A 16,612-nucleotide genomic window follows, 5' to 3' on the forward strand; every position below is an offset into this window, starting at 1 on the left:
ACTTATCTTTACCTCATCTTTGTATTGCGAAAATTTTACACTAGGCCTAATACAATGGGATAACATCTTTGCTAATGGGTTTTAATGTAACCCTATTGTGTGTATTATAAAGTAGGGCCTAATTAAAACAGTACGCCTAATCCTGAACATTAATCAATAACCAAATGAAGTATAAAAGCAATCTAACTAAAATTCTGTTTGAGGCTAAAACTGCAACGACCATACACGGCGATAATATATGTTTCGTGTGCACTTTTGTTAACGTTGAAACTTGAACTATTATATAGGCAATCATTTCCAGACAGCAATCGCTCGTTATTAATAAAGAACGGTAACTAAAATAGTATAATTATTAGATAGCTTTTCTTTATAACCCGCTTCATTATCAGCTACTGTATTGAGCAGCCAATTAAATAACTTCATTCAGATAGCGAAACCGACTAACTCAGGTGAACACCCCTCGTGAGTAAATAGACTCGTCTGCCTGGTAGTTATTCACAAACCGTGTTGGTCTTATTCATGGCGGATGTATTTTATTATGGGGAGGCTGTTTTGTTTAATGAAAGAATTTGAAACATATACGCTATGTAAACCGACTCGTACGTGAGGATATGATATTAAAGGCGTCTAATTTTCTATCTACATAAGGTAAGTGAATATTTTAAGACACCGTACCTTCTGTTCGGACATACGACATCTTGGTCTGCTCTCTAGGAAATCGAGTGTGTTTGAGTGTGTCAGAATGGTTAACGCCAATAACGGTAGACTGCAGTGAGCCTTGTTCATGAATGTAAAACACACAAATCGGCTGAGCGATAATGGACATGGCCGCCACGGAAACCTGATATCATTTGATGCAACCCGTTTGCATATATTTAGACTTTTATTTTCTTGTGAACAATATTTTATATTATTTCTTGCAATTGCTTGGTAATTGTTCTATGACTATAACCTAGGCACGTGTCTCCATTTTAAAATAGTTCAATGGCGTTTTTATAAATTATGCATAGCCTAGTTGTTGGTGAGTTCCGAGGGGTTGTCGTACTTTTAATAATGGCGAATGTTCGACCTTAACCTTGAATATTCCTCGAGGGTGTTTGTACTGATGGGTCGACGTCTCACGGATTTTAGGTTTAGCAGTGTATCTTTAAATCGGGACGCTATTAATATTATTGAGTATATGCTATAGCCTATATCCGGAATTGATGGTAACCCTTGGGCGTCTTCATTTCGCCCCATTGACTTATCTTTTTATATAATATTTCCGCCATTAGGCTGCATGTGGGTCAGCCATTACCACCAATCTATGGCCATTACGCAAAGAAGCAAAGCATTATCGTAATGCTTGACACGGTCATGGCTTCACGCGGGTATTATTAACGTCCTTCACCTTGCGTCTAAAATCTAAATATAACTACATTAATAAATTATTCGTGATAGTGATAGAGACTGATAGTCGACAGTGAATATTTTAACGGATACGGTACCTGTACATGTATAGACTATTTAATACATATTTCAACATTTAGATTCTCAATAAAGAAATTGATTTGTTGTTGATGAGGGATTCATATTTTTATTTTTTTTTTATTTTTATACACATTCAGTTTAATGAAAATAAAGGAATTTAGGAAACCAGTTGTGTTCATGTAGATAGTTGAGGCTACTTATATTGTGTAATTTCTGTAAAACATTTAGTTCAAACATGACGTATGCACAGTTGTGAAATTTTGAGTTTTATTCTAAGCTTAACATATCATTTGCACTGAAAAGTACCGTAGGTGTGGGATTGATGGGGCAGTTGTTTCTAATGACAACCAGTAAGAAATAGTGAATGAATTCTCATTGCGCAATGATTTCTATGTCTAAATCTCTATTAAGATGACCGGTCCTTGAGTATAATACCAAATAAGGAATCATCTGATGATGTCGTTATTTTTTTACTCTGTTCAATAGAGATAAGAGAAATGAAATGGAATGGGGTTAAAGGTCATACATGTACTGATCTGCACTGACAGGTATACGCCATACAGTGGGCTATAAGGGGAATTTTGCTCAGACTGACATTAATATTAATAATACATTTTTTCGTCAGGATCTCCAATGCTGTCGTATCAGCTTATTTTCGCTACTGCATTTTCTGAAACTGGACGTACATGTAGTAGAAAAAATCCTAATTTCGATTGACTGATGATATTTATTCACGAACATTACTGACTTGAACTTCAAGTCTTATATATTAGCCTATTCAGAATACAACATTTTCCATAACAAATTACCAAGAATTGTTTTTGTTGAAGTCTGGTTATATTAAAGAAAATGGCAGCTTATAATTACCCTATTTCCCACCGGAAGCTCATTTACCCAATTCTGGCCGGTTGGTTTCAAAATGGATTAAAGTGTTCTTATCAGAAATGCTAAAAAAAAAGATTCAGCAGAGCTTTTTCTCAGGAGAGCGATTTACCCTTTTTCCAATTTCAGGAGAGATTTTTTTGACTTCAGGAATTTATTCAGGTGTGGCCAGAGAACTACGCCAGAAAAAAGTTCTAAAGCACAAGTTAAAAAACCGTAGATGGTTGGAATTCGATGAAAAATAATAAGAATTGCTGCAACATGTATCTGAGCAGAATTCTCCTCCTTCCTATCATTTCACACATTATAACCATTGGGATGGATAGAACTGGACTAAACTTGATCCATAACTTTTGATTACAGAATACAATGGAAGGGAATAGTTAACAACGTAATAACTTTTGAATACATTGGGATAGATATAACTGGATTAAACTTTTGAATGCATCTGGATGGAGAGAACTGGATTAAACTTGACCTACATGTACTATAAATAACTTTTGGCCTAATTTAACTGCAATAACCAAGCACCAAAATAATAGGTCCTATGTTTTACTATATTTGTGTTGATTTCTGATGCATTTATTATTTTACTAGCAGGATACCCGGCTTCGCTCGGGGGTCATATAACTCCGAAACCGGAAGTGGTAGACTAATGCCACCTGGCCTATGTTACTTCCCGATCCGAGCTACCCATATACCCCAAATTTCAGACTCGGGGCAGACCTAGTGTAGCCGCCAACCCCGAACAGACAGACAGATACCCGGCTTCGCTTGGGGGTCATAACTCCGAAACCGGAAGTGGTAGACTAACGCCAACTGGCCTATGTTACTCCCCGGTCCGAGTTACCCCTATACCCCAAATTTCAGACTCGGGGCAGACCTAGAGTAGCCACCAACCCCGAACAGACAGACAAGACAGATACCCGGCTTCACTCGGGGGTCATAACTCCGAAACCAGAAGTGGTAGACTAACGCCACCTGGCCTATGTTATTCCCCGGTCCGACCTACCCCTAAACCCCAAATTTCAGACTCGGGGCAGACCTAGTGTAGCCGCCAACCCCGAACAGACAGACAGACAAACGACAGTCACAAATATATATATAGATAAATGATCATCGATCGATTCAATGGTTTTCTTCATATGGGCATTTTAGGTTGACATGAAATAACTAAGATTAAGATGGCATAAGATTGACAAGAATGAAATAACTTAAATGACATACATGTACAATGTACATTTAGCCATAAACCGGGCAATCTTTTTTAAGATTGACATGAATGAAATACATGTACTAAGATGGCATACATGTACAATGTACATTTAGCCATAAACCGGGCAATCTGTTTTAAGATTGACATGAATGAAATAACTAAAATGACATACATGTAGCAATAAACTGTGCAATGATAGACCTTATGATCCAAAACACAGGCGTTAACCATTATATAAAACCTCATGTGACATTAAATATGGTTTATTTTTATAGTTTGAGAGATTTATGAATGAAATTTTTGATTTTCTGTAAAATAAAATATATTTTGATTGACATCACCTGTGATGTGAGCTTACTTTTAATAGCAAATGATAAAGTTTACATGGAATATGAGTATATATTTTGACATTTATTTGTCTTCATAATGGTTTATGTATACATGTATGTTTTATTAAATTTATGTATGTTTACTGCACGTAGCATTTACATAAATTTACATGTACATAAATATGGACAGAGCCAGAAGCGGAGCATTACACTTTATGTACATTCCTTTTTTATTGTGTCTCGTTTGTATGTTTGCCTATTAAATGCGTCTTGATGATACCTTTATTATCGTAAAAAAATGTTAAACGAAAGATAATTGGTTCTATAAATGTCTGAAAATGGTTGATAAATATATCACATGCCATATTATCGTGCAATTAACACAACAAATGGAGATGTTCTTTTCCAATAACTTTTTTTAAAGCAGTTTAGATACATGTATTTGACATAAGAGAATATGTTTGACGCCATTGTACGACCTACTAGACTGGAAATATGATATTTAGTTTTCACTGACAATATATCATGCAGTCCAAATGAACTCATCTGGTAGCTGACATTTTGACTTTTGTGCAGGACATGAAGCATCAATAAATTATAAATAATATCATTTAAAACACTGATAAATGAAAAATCTATGAGACAGACAAAATGACGGACACCTGATGTAATGATGTATTGTGTCTGACAAGGCCTGAATTTATGGCTGTAACTGTCTGCATGAAAGGGAGAAAAAACAAAACAGTATTGACATCACAATGAATTTAATATGTCTGCAGAAATGTCAATATGTAACAAAGAAAAATTCTATTAAAATTATAGAATATTAATATTAAAAACCAATATCTTACAGATCACTGAATCATGGCTAGATTAATTACAAATGTTTTCAGTTTTATAAATATATTTCCCTGCGACAACATTCTTTTTATTCCATTGTCAGGAAAAATGGAAAGAAGTTTAGCATATCATTTTTTGTAAATCTGTCATTTTAGGACTAACATGCAGTTATTAAGTTATTACAGTGTGTACGTGTAGTTTTATGGTCATGCCATCCTCGGTTATTTATCTCACCAATTGAAATTATCTGCCCTTGATCTACAAACCAATCAAAAAATAGTTTACATACCAGTCTTGGCGCCATTGTTTACATGTACGTTCACCACAATTATCTTGGTTGCAATAACTTGAATGGTGGATAAAAATAACACAAGTACATGTATCAAGGGTGGATAATTTGCCTATTTGCACTGTAACCTGGGTATCATTTAATCTTGTGTATCTACATTTGTAGCACTAATTTCTTTCACATTCGTCAAATCTTTGTTTAAAATTCTTGTAAAATCACCCAAAATCTTCTAATTATCAAAGTTAATCAATCAGCTTTAAACTGGACACAAGAACAAATTAGATGATTTTCAGTGATTTTAAATGATTTTTACGAATATTGAATGAATGTGAAAGAAATTAGTGTTAAATACACACACAATTGAATGATACTCAGGTTCCCCCCCCCCCCCTCACACCCTTTACCCCAGTAATTTTTGTCGCCAGGTAATTCGTAAACACAGGTAATTTTAATTTGGCCTTAATGGGAAATCCTGATATTCTACCTGGGACTGGAACCAACTAAAATTAAATATTATTAAATTATCTGAGGATTCCTCTGTAAACTGGGGGCTCTGTGTGTAAGACGGTTCGCTAACTAAATGGTCCCTTGTTCGATCCAGTGTTGGTTAAAACAGTTCTTCTTGATTTTCCAGCGTTGTCACTCATTGGTCAGTGTTGTAGAAAGGAGGGACTGGCAATCCCGGATGTATAGTCTGTTGGATGGGACAAAAAAAACACCCAAGATCCCTTGTACACATTGGCGTGAGCGGTGAACGTAAAAGAACAGTTTAAATTTGATAAGAGTTGGTCGTAGTGCCGCAGTCCGGGCAAAATTTTCTGCATAGCACATTGAATTACGTAAGCTTGTTTTCATAAGCCCATTCAGTGCAGAAAAGTAGCGTGTTAAACCCCATTTCTTTTCATTTCCTGTGTAAATTATTAAGGTACATTTATTTGAGGGCATTGACACCTTTAATACTAAATAAGGAGAAATAAATTATCAGACAATTATGAAATCAATGATATTGTACGAGAGAGCATTGTGTAGATGAATTATTGATAAATTGTAGTTTTTATCTTTGCACGATGAAATTGTGTCAAGTAACAAGGAATATTTGATCAACGAGAAGTACTGTATCAATCAATAATGTCGTGGGTTATAGATTATTATCTTTCAAAATATTGGTTAACCCTCTAGCACGTAAATACTGTCTACCCCAATTCCTTGAACTTGAAGACGTGGTTCCCCCTTGTCAGTGATGCAGAACGGAGGGCCTGGCAAGGACAGCTGTCTAGTCATTCAGATGAGACGAAAAACCGAGGTCCCGTGTACACATTGGCATGCACGTAAAAGATCCCTTGACAGTTGAAATTCGATATAAGAGTAGGCTGTAGTGCTGCTGTCCGGGCAAAATTTCCCTCATAGCACACTGTATGGTGTATGCCCGTCTTCATTAGCCCAGTTTGGAGCAAAATAGTTGGATGTTAAACCCCATTTCATTTGAACTTGAAGAAAATAAGAGAAAAGTGATTGGTGGGCGGTATAACCGGTATACCGGTGTATTGCGATTCAAACTTGCCAATACATCGTATCGTGATACACGTCCAAGAACCGGTTCAGTCAATACGACTGATTACTTATTGTTGAAAGAAAGAAATAAACACATGGGTTTTGTGGATATCTTGTTCTTGTAGTTGACTAGTTGTACAATAGAGGAATTGCATGTTCAAAGATCTTGACATGAGTTTCAGTGTTGCTATGAGATACATTTAAGGCTGTACTTTTGCAATAAATCTGGTGTTAACACTTTCACAATATATTGCAGTATGTATTGCAATACGACAAATCGTATCGCAATATATCGCAATACGATTTTTTGGGCAATATCCACCCCTAGTGATTAATATCGGTACATCACTAAACAGTCAGAAGCAGATTACATGCCCTAGTTGGAACACTATGGGGGGGGGGGGGTGGATGGCCGAATGGTTAGCACGCGCGTGTTGTATCATACAGTCTGTCATTGAGTCAACTGGCGGGGTTTCGATTCCCCGGTTGTACGTGACAAGGAGTAGGGTCGCCTGTCCAACTTCGTGGGTTTTCTCAGGGTCCTCCGGTTTCCTCCCACTGCTAAAGACCCCTACACGCAAGCGAATTATTGAAATAAAATTGAACCATGTGTTAGTCCCGAAATAACCTAGTTTGCAGTGTCAAGGACGTTTAACCCCATTTCTCTCTCTCTGGAACACTATGTCTAAGTTCTCTAGATCACATTTATGACATAACTACGGCTTGGCAGTTTGTGTTAACGGTGTCAGGGGGTCACGGTGACTAAGTGGGTAAGACGCTGGCTGGTTAGCCTAGAGGTTGGGTGTTTGATCCCTGCTTTGGCCGAGAAAGTCCATCCAGATTTTCCGGAATGGTTCCCCGTTGTCAGTGATGCAGGATGGATGTAAAAGATCCCTTGACAGTTGGAATTTGATATAAGTGTAGGCCGTAGTGCCGCTGTCCTGGCAAAATTTCCCTCACAGCAAACTGTATGGCGTACATGTATGCTCGTCTTCATTATCCCAGTTTGGAGCAGAACAGTAGGACGTTAACTCCATTTCATTACATTTCATTTCATTAAAGGTGAAATATGATTGAAAGAATTTTAACTGGGCAGAGGTGAATAAAGGTCATTTTGAGTCTGACATGTTTTATTTCTTTCTTATAATTTTTGGGGTGTGGTGGGTCGTAAACTTTTACTTTTTAGTGTGGGCATCTTCAGTTTGTGCTAAAAAAAGAATTTTAACAGAGCAGAGGTGAATACATGTCCTTTTGAGCCTGACATGTTCTCTACTTTTCAGTGCCGGCATCTTCATTTGCCCAGTTGGCACTGAGTAGGACGTTAAACCAAATTTTATTTTCTTGATCTGTTTAAAGGGTCAATCCTGATAACATTTTGGAGAATAAAACTGCTTAATTTTTGTGTTAAAATCTCATAAAATCCTCTATCTTAGGGCCGAGCAGCTAACTCGTTATATGTGATACGTTTTCAAACAACTTAAACCTGTCAGTCTTCATCTGGAGATCTGGAGACCGGTCTCCCAAGCTGTATTATGCAGTGGCTGGATAAAACCAGACTTTTATTTTATAAAAGTAATGTCTAGATGAAACTTACCTTTCGTTATCAAGTACAGCACATGGGTCATTCATTGTATAGATCTGTAAAGGAACGGGAATCGATTATCAGGCCACCCAACGAAAAAACTGACCCGAAATCTTAAAAGGGTTACGTGTCCGGATAAGCAGTTTTGACGTTCACATCCAAACGACTCAATATTTAGAGCTGAAATTTTGAGACGCGTTAAATAAAAAATTCCTCTATATTTTGGCGCTTAAATTTCAAACGTACTCAGACTTTTATTTTTGAGACCCTGTTCAAATCGGGATAGTCCCTTTAAATTTAATAACTCCCTCAAGCTGGCAGGTTTAATTAATCTTTGTCTGACACCTGTTAATGTAGTGGCAGCCTACTCTTCATTTTTTGTCGGAACACCATGTTTTAGTTTTCTACCTCACATTTATGACATACATGTAATCCATGTTTCGACAACCAGAAAGATTGGTTTTGGGCAATTAAAAGTGATTACATGTTGAAATCGAAAGCTTGGACAAACATACCCCCATGTAAATCTACATATATGCTTGTTTTCATTGTGGCAGTTGAAGAAAAGTAAGTAGTAAATTTCATTTTGATTTCCAGTCGTCAGTCATCTGACCTGGTCAATTTTTAACTCGCGGACACCATAAACAAGTGGCAGACACAGGAATAATAGCGCACACCAATCAGAGGTTGTGACACCAACCCACTCAAATCAAACCTGGTAACCTCCACAAATACCTTGACATTGAACGCACCTTGAACTAACTCAATACTCAATTATCACAGGTATGCATTTTAGATGCAAAGCACGAGACTTGGTATTGACAATAATATTTTTTATTGAGGAGTCTGAGAGCTACGCTTCTGGGTCAGTAGCCAATCAAAATTAATGACTAAGCATGTAGGGTATTACGTGAAGGGCTTGATAAGATGTACAGAGTTAAAGGAGATCAAGCCTTTACATATGTGGTTGTTCAGAGAGAAGCCTACTCTTTGAATTTTAATATACATGTACCAGTTTTCATGAGTAATTGACTTTTTTTTTTAAACAAACAGAAAAATTCATTTGCATTGTGTGCATTGCACTTGAATAATAGGATTAACATATTAAATTACTTTCATCTGTTTTAATCCGATTGTCCCAACTAATACACGAGTGACGTAGATGTATGACGTGATAATATTTTTAAAGGCAGAACAAACCAGCTTGTTGACATACATGAAGCACATGTATCTCAAAAGTGAAAAAAAATAGGCCATTAATACTATTATACAGTGTAATTAGGTACAGTCTAGATGAGGAATGGACAAGATACCAACATTGTTATTACTTTATTTATCTAAAACAGATGACAGTGGGGGGTTACCTTACATGCTATTTCAAAAGTTTTCTTGTCAGACCTTTTTGCTGAAAATTAAGGGACATAACTCTTATCGGTATTGAAGCAGACGGATTCAAAAATCATATGTCAACAAAATATTCAAATTCATAGGTAATAAAAATAGGTTAAACCCCATTTCACTTTATTTGATACATGTACAATGTATCATATGAGCCTGGCCAAGACCTATATTTTGACAGCAGACATGAATACACCCATATGTTACTATTTGATATATAATATATGTAGGTTGAATATGTAATGGCCTAAATTTTAAAAGTTGGTTAGTCATGTATGGTATTTATATGATCTCTGCATCGAATGGCTGTTGTTATGGTGATTATCGATAACAAATTGATCATGTGGCCTATATTAAAAAACATGAGAATGCAGATGTTCTTGGTACACGCACGTGTCACTTTTTGTGCTCGAAAGGGACTCTGTGCTTGATGGCGTCTGAATGATAGATCCAATACTACTTCTAGTCAATATCAATCGTCATAAAACATTCTAATGAAATCGGGTTTAATTTTATACTTTTGTGCACACTTGCTTTATAATCTGTTGCGTGCACACAGGCCATCTTGTCAATAGGTGCTATACAATGTACAAGTATGTGTAAGAAACCAGGGATTGTATTCAATATGTTGGTGTATCTTTATTGTGCTGAAAGAGAGAAAGGATTTATCATCCCTAGGTAATTTTGGCACTAACATATGGTTCAATTTAATATCAAAGATTTGCTCGTGCGCAATGTAATGGTCTTTGACAGTAGGAGGAAACCGGTGGACAGGTGACCCTATTCCTTGTCAAATGAAATGAAATGAAATGGGGATATTGTCCTACTGTTCTGCTCCTTTACTGGGCTAATGAAGACGGGCATACGCCATACAGTGTGCTATGAGGAAAATTTTACCCGGGCAGCGGCACTATCGCCTACTCTTATATCGAATTCCAACTGCAAGGGGATCTTTTACGTGCATTCCAATATATACACGGGACCTCGGTTTTTCGTATCATCCGAAGGACAAGGGGGAACCACGACGTAATTAATATGAATAAATCTTTATCGAGCACCATACATATAATTTAGAGTGAACTTTTTGATAATACATCTAAGGCAAAAAAAACTGATATCAGTGCACTCCAGTCAACTTAACCAAAAAAAACATGGCTGACAAAAGGTCAACCATTATCGATCCAACATCAAAAAAAATGTCAATAGAGGGTAGCTATATTTAGCCTGGAAAATGCCAAAGTATTTAGTTCCTAGACGTGTGTATACTTGTATAGACAACCATCAGAATATGATAATAATATTTATATTTAGTCCTATAAACTAACAGGATACAAACAAGTGTGTAGTTAAAAGGAGGGGGGTAGGCAAAACTTTTTATGTTTTAGAAGTTGATATTTTTTTACAAAAAATTTGTTTTTTGTACTCTCTTTATTTTTTTGAGGGGGAAGGAGAAGGGCAAAAAGAGGAGGTAGGTCTACATTTCGTTTTAAAAGCTAATAGATTGTTTTTATCTTTTTATTTTACCCCTTTTATTTTTTGGCGGGTAGGGGATACTTTCTGATTGCAAAATGTGCCTGGGTTATCACGCACCTAGTTGTCATTAGCTGATGAAATTTAGGTCAACTGTAGTTTTAAACTTAAAAGTCGTGATGTGGCTTGTACCTGAGGCAGAGTATGCCTTAAAATGCCTTACAAAGGAAAGAAATCTTGCTTCTCCTTATTTACCAAATCCCTCACCATGTGGAAACTTAGTGAAACTTTTTTTAGAGAGTGAATTTTGACTTTAGTAAATTAATTAGAACTCTATCACTTGACTTAGCCCAGTTGGTTCAGAACAGTAGGATGTTAAACCCCATTTCATTATGTGGGGGGTTGGATGGCTGAATGGTTAGCACGTTCGTGCTGTATCATAAGGTCTGTCATTGAGTCAACTGGCGTGGTTTCGAATCCCTGGTTGTACATGTACGTGACAAGGAGTAGGATTGCCTGTCCAACCTCGTGGGTTTTCTCTGGGTCCTCTGGTTTCCCCCCACTGCTAAAGACCCGTACGTGCAGGCGAATTATTGAAATAAAATTGAACTATGTGTTAGTCCCGAAATGTCCTACATGTAGTTTGAGTTGTGGATGTTAAACTCTCTCTCTCTCTCTCTCTCTCTCTCTCTCTCTCTCTCTCTCTCTCTCTCCTTATATTATTCAATTCCATCATTTGACTGTTCAAACCAACATACAAACAAATCTTATGTTTTGTTTAGGAGGATTGGCTTGCCGATTGGTTTTAAAATGTGTACTTTAAAACCCAAAGTGGCGTGGTTTCAATTCGCTGTTTGTGCTTGACAAGGAGTAGGGTCTAGGTGCCATGTCATGGGTTTTCTCAGGGTCACTGGTCTCCTCCCACTGGCAAAGACCCTAACATGCCAGTTAATTATTGAAATAAATTTTTAGTCCCAAAATGACCTAGTTTGTGTCGAGTAGATTTTAAACCCCATTTCACTCTCTCTATACATGTATTATATATAGACAGATAAATCAAAGAGCTTTAAAATTTATGGGTGACAGATCACGTTTTAATCAACTTGTGTTATATCTCAAAAGGTGTGAATTACAGTCAGGTTTTAAATTAAATGTGTGATGACAAGCCTTTGTACAGCGAAAAACTTGATTCAATTGATTTATTGACGCAAAAAAGAAGCCTTTTCAACGGAAGGATAAAATCATTTATGTCAATCATTTTTTATAGTTCTTTCGTTCATTTGCTTCTTCAAACAGGGCATTGTGTTGTAAGAATTCTTTTTTTGCGGCTAGTGGAGGTATTTGTAGTTTTAACACAGTCTAACTACATGTACCTGTAATCAGGGTCTAGGTAACAGCCCAGTGACCTATATGTACACTGACCCATATCCTTGTGAAAATCAAATTATGACCTGTCTAATGGGTGACTGTTAAATGTGTCCTTGTGTCACCCCGTATTCAATAATGTTGTTGACAATACCTTGGTCAGGAGTTGCCAATAAATAACCACATTAATTGACTTTAGTGGGATAGTGGCCTTGACTTACAGTCTCGTACAATAGTTTTTGTGGTCTGCAGTGTTTGACAACACCTTTATATGTTTTATGGGCGGTCTTTAAATACCATTGGCTCTAGCTTAAGTCTATACAACAGAAACAACAAAGAAATTTGACCTTATGATGACCTTTTTGCACTGAATAATATCAAACATGGTTCCAAAAAAAAAAAAGGACTAAAAACTAATTTGTAATGAATGGTTCTTAGCTTCTGTTCTTTACTTTGTGTCACAACAAAATTCAAAGCATTCTGTCATGGCTGTTGTATTTTTGAAGTTCAACGAAAATCGATTGAACTTTAAAATGGAATGTGTGCAAGTGGTATATCACATTTTGTCGTACATGTATTTACAATTGAGATGAAATTTGTGCATAGTCTTACTATCGCATTGTGCAATACCTGTAAATTGATTAACAAGAGGTCTGGCATTGGTCTCGGTCACCCAAAGCCTCCTAGTCTTCAACGTATGGAGGGTCTGGGACCGTTGCCAATATTTAACGAAAAGTTCCATTGTCCATGCGTAACTGCCCTGGGAGTTTGGTTTTTTATATGGTTGATTATCCAGTACATTGTATCTTTGGCCAAGTCAAGTAAGAGTCGCACCCCTTCCCACAATAAATTCCATAATTTTTGCATTCATATAAACAAACATGAAGTAAGATGACGAATTAGGATTAATTAAAAAAAACATAGATATATGGCCCATGAAGAGAGAAATTTTACAATAAAAAAAGTTAAAGAGATTGAACTGGCAAACAATCAAATGGATTTTCTGAAATGGCATGCATAAATTAAATTTCATGGGCGTCAACATCTTGTTTTAGGACTAGTTACCTTCCATAGACTTTGTTTATGAAAGACCAGATAATTTAGTCAATGACCTATTTTTATCAAATGTTGACAACGCATCCAGACTAACCAGACTAATATTCGTAAACTATTTTTCTGGATGATAGAGACTAGTGTGGCATAGGCATTTTTGGGTGGTTTGGGTGGCCGAATGGTTACCATGTGTACATTGCATCATAAGGTCTGTCATTGAGTTAAGTGGCGTGGTGTCAATTCCCCGCTTGCATGTGACAAGGAGTAAGGTCATCTGTCCAACCTGGTAGGTTTTCTCTGGTTTCATTCCACTGCAAACATGCACACAAGTGAATTATTGAATAAAAATGGACCATATGGCAGTCACAAAATGACCTAGTTGGATTCAATTTGAAGTTAAACTCTCTCTCTCTCTCTCTCTCTCTCTCTCTCTCCAAACAACTGCTCTCTCTCTCTCTCTCTCTCTCTCTCTCCAAACAACTGCTGTGACCAAAATTTTATAGATTTTATCCAACAACTGAACATTAATTGAAATGACACATCAGAACAGCTCAATTAAACACAGAACAACAGATAAAATCAGTATAATTTATAGTTAGTTAATTTATTATATAAAAGGCAACTTCTGTCTCATAAATACTTCCTCTCTCTCTCTCTCTCCAATTCGTTTATAGTGAATAAAATATCACTTACAAAAGAAAATAAGGTAGCAATGCATAGACACTACTTTAAACTGTGTGCACTGGGCTTTATGCATGGTTGACTAAACTGTTGTTCTCCCTTTGCAATGCGTCTGCAACCTAGCTTGTTTTACACTGTTTTTTTATCGCTCGATTTAGTTGAATTAACTACGCAATATAATATTGTCTAGACATAGATATGTCTCATTCCAAATTTACTTAGGCTTTCAAATGGTGTTCGATAATGATTCATTGATAATGCGCATTTGGTTTAAAGTCTAACTGTCACCGATTATCCAGTATAGATCTTAATGGTAGGTTACCTCAATCTGGCCTGCAAGATTTATCGGGAATTTATGGAGTAATATCAAATGATTACAGATAGCCAATCTGTAGTTTGAGTGTGTCTGAATATTTTGATACTTATGCAATAAACTTTCGAACTAATTGATTAATACACAAAAACACATACTTATGGAAAAACAGCTACTTAATTTATTTGGGCGAAGTTTTGAAGAGTGTTCTCTCAACGTTATCAAGCTAAACGTTGCCCAAATAAATTAAGTAGCTGTTTTCCCATAAACATGTGTTTTTGCGAATTGCTCTATCCAGTTACTAAATGCTTCTGAAAGATTATTATTGATTAATGATATTTTTCATACACAGCTGTACTTATTAAAATTACAATTTTCAGTCGACAACACTACGGCTGTATCCAGATTGGACTGATCCCACAACCACCACCACTAAATCCAAGGCTGGACACAAGGCACCTGTCATGTCATGACATTGTCGACTACAAACTATCCCACAATATACATGTACATAGATGCCTGGACATAAATGTAAGGCACTAGTCAAGGACATATCAGACACAAATTATCTCACAACTTTTATTACAATACATGTATATACCATATGTGTGATAATTTTTTTTTGACAAAGTCTATGAGTGCCTTATGTCCAGGCTTGTCTTATATCTCGCACAGTTTGATATAGTTAAGAGGCTTTCTAACAAAATTAAATAAAACTTTACATATCCACCCAACAATTCAGATTTTTTATCTTTGAAGACCGACCACAGTATTATAATGGTGCGATAATCTACCAATTGCTAAGATAATTTATGTTTCTTAATTTAACCCCTTTAAGATCAACTGGCTAGTACATGTAAGTCGTTAACCTGTCATCACTTTCCAAGCTGTCATTTGGGTAACAACGCTTGTCCCATCTATCATTTTTGTTGATTTATTATATTTTTTAATTCTTTATGCATTGTTCATCTATCAATATGTCAGTTTTAATTACAACATTGACTTCATCTTATCATCTGATTTTCCTTAAATACAACAAATTTGTATATTGATGGCAGATCCCTAGTTAGGATATAGTGTACATGTACTGTATGACGATATGTATATTTATGTTCCGATATATTAAAGAATTGAATAATCATTCGAAGTCTGTTATATCCACAGAGAGAAAAATTTACACCTAAAGTATTTATTGTTAAACCGTATAGTGATGTTAAAGGCTCAATACCATTCTTGTTGTAACTGAATAATATGTCCCAATCATTATTCTGGTCAACAAATTGTACTATTTTAGAATATTTCAATTAATTGATGATACAAATTTCATCTTAACACACCTTATTTAAAAATTTTGAAAAATTCAACATAATGGTTTGAAACATCTAACATAAACATTTTCAAATGAAACTTCGATTTAAAAATATTTTCGAAACCCTCTGGACAAGTAAAATAGGATGTAATGGATAATTTACACAACAGGTAGGACACTTAAACTTCTAGTACTTAGATAGAGATATTATTTATTTTCTGGAGCTTTCAAGCCAGCAAGAGTGTTATTGTCCCTTTAAAAGGGGATAGGAAGTGTCCATGTAAAAGCCACTTTGTTTTGTTTATTTGACCAAATGATAATAAATATTAGGTGTTTTAAAACTTGTACTGTGTTTGACCGGTTTACCTGCAATATAGAATGAAGTTGTCAAACATGTGATGCACAGAACTATAGGTAATCCACTAGAAACATCAATGCTGATTGGTTAATCAAATGTCTGACGTCATAGACATTGCTGATTGCTTGTATGACCTCTGACACAACCTCCCAAAACAACTGGTTAGATCTTTATGTAGTGTAGGCCATCGAAAGTATAAAAAAGCGAAACGAAATATAGATCAGTATTTTAATCAGATTGTCGATGTATCACAATTCACCTTCTCACGATAAATTTATTGTATCGCGAGTTACTGAATCGATATATCGTGATTCTTTTTTTATGTATTTTTTGTCGCTTCAGTAACCAACCTGCCACTCTTAATTATCACACATTATCCATAGGTACACAAACACTCTTAAATTGTTTTGGTCCTTATTTTGATCCACATCAATATCCTCATATAAAACAGTTTTATTTCTTTGAGGTCGGCAGGAATAAAAGTATCAATTTAATTCATTTATCCT

The 16,612-nt window shown here is 35.9% G+C and overlaps 1 protein-coding gene across 2 annotated transcripts in view; it reads left to right on the forward strand.

The window, feature by feature from the left end:
- Window positions 1-493: 493 nt before the first annotated feature.
- LOC126820415 (uncharacterized) overlaps window positions 494-16,612 on the forward strand; it is a 41,029-nt gene continuing 24,910 nt past the window's right edge. The window contains exon 1 of one of the 2 annotated variants that reach the window (XM_050548339.2): window positions 494-648. Coding sequence is in view for 1 of the 2 variants with exons in the window: in XM_050548338.2 (XP_050404295.1) it covers window positions 1,206-1,208 (3 nt within the window). In the remaining variant the exon portion in view is untranslated. Of the gene's footprint in view, window positions 649-1,000; window positions 1,209-16,612 lie in introns of those variants that run through there. The other variant, XM_050548338.2, reaches the window with a different exon arrangement.

Source organism: Patella vulgata, chromosome 5, assembly GCF_932274485.2.
Source record: "Patella vulgata chromosome 5, xgPatVulg1.2, whole genome shotgun sequence".
NCBI classification, from domain to species: Eukaryota; Metazoa; Mollusca; class Gastropoda; family Patellidae; genus Patella; species Patella vulgata.